This window comes from Octopus bimaculoides, chromosome 1 (assembly GCF_001194135.2).
Source record: "Octopus bimaculoides isolate UCB-OBI-ISO-001 chromosome 1, ASM119413v2, whole genome shotgun sequence".
In the NCBI taxonomy this organism is placed as follows: Eukaryota; Metazoa; Mollusca; class Cephalopoda; order Octopoda; family Octopodidae; genus Octopus; species Octopus bimaculoides.
In genome coordinates, this window is record NC_068981.1 from 10,470,254 (window position 1) to 10,473,894 (window position 3,641).

Genomic DNA, 3,641 nt, shown 5'->3' on the forward strand with positions numbered 1-3,641 from the left:
TATGTATGTATGTATGTATGTATACTTGCTTGCGCTGTGTGATAGTAAACAACACACACACATATATATTATAGTAGTATATTTACATGTTCACTACACCAACTGCACTGAGATATTACCACCTCTTTGCAAAATAAGCAAAGTTACTACATTCAAGCTAAATAAAGCTCTCCTATATGGTCCTTTGATCTGTTAGAAATAGCAACCAAATGGTCCGACAATCACATTAGTGTTATTGTTGTTGCTGTTGTTGTTTTTTAAGAGTGTATGGGACAAGTATATTATACATTTTACTCCAAGATACAACAACAACAACAAAAATCAACAATGTATTCTAGACCGGAATGTCTTCGATCATCGATTTACTTACTGGATCAGGTTTGACCTGAGTCTAAACTGCGACGACATAGACAAAAAACCATGGACATGTAAGGGATGTAAGCGAAGTAAAGTTGTGGCGTTATCCGTAGTGCGTTACAAATATAAAATCGTTTTGTATATATATAGGTAAGTGCGTGTGTAGATCGAAACAAAACCAGATGTTTACTTGTTTCGCTGAGACATATTATCGACATAAAAGGTAGAAATGGATATAAAAGAGTGGAGTCCATCACCGAAATTATTATAAATGTGCTTGTCTACTTGTCAAACGTAACGATACAAATTCAGTTGACTTCTCGAATATTACCTTTCCCGAGGCTGTACCTCCAGCAATACCAATCATAAAGGGTTTACTTGGTCGCGTCATAAGGCCGTATGTGTTCTGATCGTTGCCCGTTTCTGCTCTGGAAGCCATGGTGCTCGTCGTATATTCTTTTCTTTTTTTTTTTTTTTACCGCGACGTGTTCTCTGCTCGTTTCAAGGTAGATAACTCTATCTATCTTTGTCACAAAGTGCTGTCCCCATAACTTACTTTTGCGGGTTGCTTTCACCTTGGGGGCTGATAATATTTTATTCTTATATGGATACAGGAAAATTCAATAAGTTCAGTCGCCGCGAGGAGAGTAAATCCAACGTATCTGGCACTTTCAATTTATCTGAAAGTGAAGAAGAAAGAGAAAGCGGTGTTATCGCTTTCGTTGTGGGCACATTGTGACTAAAGATAAAAAATCCGGTTTGTTTAGTTTTCACTTTAAATAGTAATTAAGCATATTGAACCCTTCTCCGAACTGAATCACCACTTAGTTCAGCTTTAAAAATTTACTTAATTTGTTTATGCTTATCTTCTGTTCTTTCAAAGAGTGGGAAAGATGGTTTGCAACGGAGAACCGACAGAAGTACTTAATGCTGTCTGAATATGATTCAAGGAGAGTAACAGCTTCCGTTGATACATCTAAAAATTTGTCAACCAGTTGTCGTACTAGCAAGAAAACATGTGTAGGCATTAATCGGCTCCATACGATAATTGTCGAAACCCAATTCATTAAAAAAGGACGATAGATATTTGAGTTTTAATGAAATAACTAAAGCAAACGTTTAACAATTGAAATTTAATATTAACTTGCATTTCATCATATCAGATCAACTTTTAAATCAAATAAGCTCGTGCTTTAGACACTAATTGAAGGGAGCACCACAGATGCCCCCGCTACCATCCCCATAACCCAGTTCTACATTTATCGAGGCCAATAAAGTTGCTGTTGATTTTTATTTCCTGTTGACCTAGTTATAAGTAAATAATTTGTTGACTTTATTTTTAATTAGTGTTAAATAAAAAAAAAATTTAAACATATATACTTTATTTGTGGTGGGTATAGGGTTGTGGGAAGTGCTGTCTTAAGGTATGGGTTTACAGGGCAATTGCCCGGGGGCCCCGCGGGTCTAGGGTCCTAATGATAATCGTCCATATACCGTGGATGATGAGTACGTAGAGTCTCCAGTGGATTACATTACTCGGAGGAAGCAAAGACTTATAATGTTATTAACCAGTTGCGTCGCTGCTGCTGCTGTATTACAGCACATAAAGTTTTTAAAGGTGTTGGTCTTTTACAAAAACTAAGAGCAATAATTACACACTTGGAGAGACATACTGCTATGGATTTACAAGTTAACTGATATAGCAATCTGCAGCTGGAGCATCAAAACTGGAAAATAATTGCGCTATATTCGTGGTGACGAAAATTCCTGTCTGCTATCTGCCATCAGTCTTAATCGACTGGTTGTGGTGAGAATAGAGGCGTTGAGTGGCTGCCTCAACAGTCTGCGATTACTAAAAAAACACCTGATTGGTTGCTTAACAGACCAATCACGTGAAACTACTGTTGTTTGATCGTGATGTCTGCTTGTCTGCCTAGCGATTCGGTTTCCAATCACCGCTACGAACTGTTTGCTTTGCTTTTCCATGTGATATATAGGACATATTTCCCTGATATTCATGCATCATATCTGAAACACATTTCCAATTTGTTTCCAACCACAAGAGCAACTTGGGACTTCTGAAAGGAAATCGTTATATTACTTAGAACATATGAAACAAAAGTTAACCAAAAGTCTGAAAATAAGCATGTACAACGTTTGTGAAGACTTATGAAAAGGCTTTGAACAGGTAAACGGTTAAGTCAGAGCTGCTGTTGGGTGGATAAAATCGTTGGAGCTTTGGAGAAAATGCCTTGTGGTACTTCTTTTGACTCTTTACTTTATGAGTTCAAATTCTACCGAAGTCAACTTTGCCTTTCTTCCTTCTGAGAGGGATAAAATAAATTACCAGTTAAGTACCGGGGTCGGTTTAATCGACTAATCACTCTTTACAAAACGTCAGGCCTTGAACTTGTATCAGTAATGCTACAGTTGTAAATGGCCAGGGATAAAACTGAGTTTTTAATCTTTTAGTTCACACTCAGTACATATTATACTTCAATGACGTCTCTGTTTGGCAAATGGAAGGATGAAGGCGAAACACTAATGCTGGGTTGTGATTATGGAATCAGTTGGTCTTAATCCGACCTAGCATGTAATAATGAGATATTAATCCAAGATTTTAATTTACAATTCAGCGCTTTCACACAGACGTGCTACCGTTGAATTCTCAAGGTGAATAAAATAAAATAAAATATTCATACAAATGTCTAACAGAAAGTAGAGCGAGAAAAGAGGATAGAGAACTTCAAGTAAGTTTATCAAAATTCTCTCATCATATGTTTTTTACATCAATTATCTTATGGAAAGAAAGGGGATAATTACCAAAACTGGAATGACGTCATTAGTATATGTTTCATGCCTTCATTGGTAAATGGTGGACCTCATTTTTAATTAAATAATTCCTTTCTTCATTGCACAGTAAGCTTATTATTGCTTTACATTTTCTTTTCCTTCTTGTTCTTTTATTCTTTTGCTTGTTTCAGTCATTTGACTACGGCCATGCTGGAGCACCGTCTTTAGTCGAAAAAAAATCTACCCCAGCACTGATTCTTTGTAAGCCTAGAACGTATTCTATCGGACTCTTTCGCCACGTGGCTAGGTTACGGGGACATAAACACACCAACATCAGTTGTCAAGCGATGGTGGTGGGGACAAACACAGACACACAAATACATACACACACACACACACACTGATTCAGTTTCCACTCATCGGTGCGTGTGTTAAATTATAAGGCACTAAAAGAGAATGACTCTCCCCAGACACAACAATATATATATATA

At 37.0% G+C, this 3,641-nt stretch overlaps 1 protein-coding gene across 1 annotated transcript in view; it reads right to left on the bottom strand.

Annotated features, from left to right (window-relative positions):
* LOC106873358 (uridine-cytidine kinase 2) overlaps positions 1-878 on the bottom strand; it is a 63,521-nt gene extending 62,643 nt beyond the window's left edge. Inside the window, exon 1 of the mRNA XM_014920687.2 lies at positions 689-878. Within this exon, the coding sequence (XP_014776173.1) occupies positions 689-796 (108 nt within the window). The 5' untranslated portion in view covers positions 797-878. The remainder of the gene's footprint in view (positions 1-688) is intronic.
* Positions 879-3,641: the final 2,763 nt, after the last annotated feature.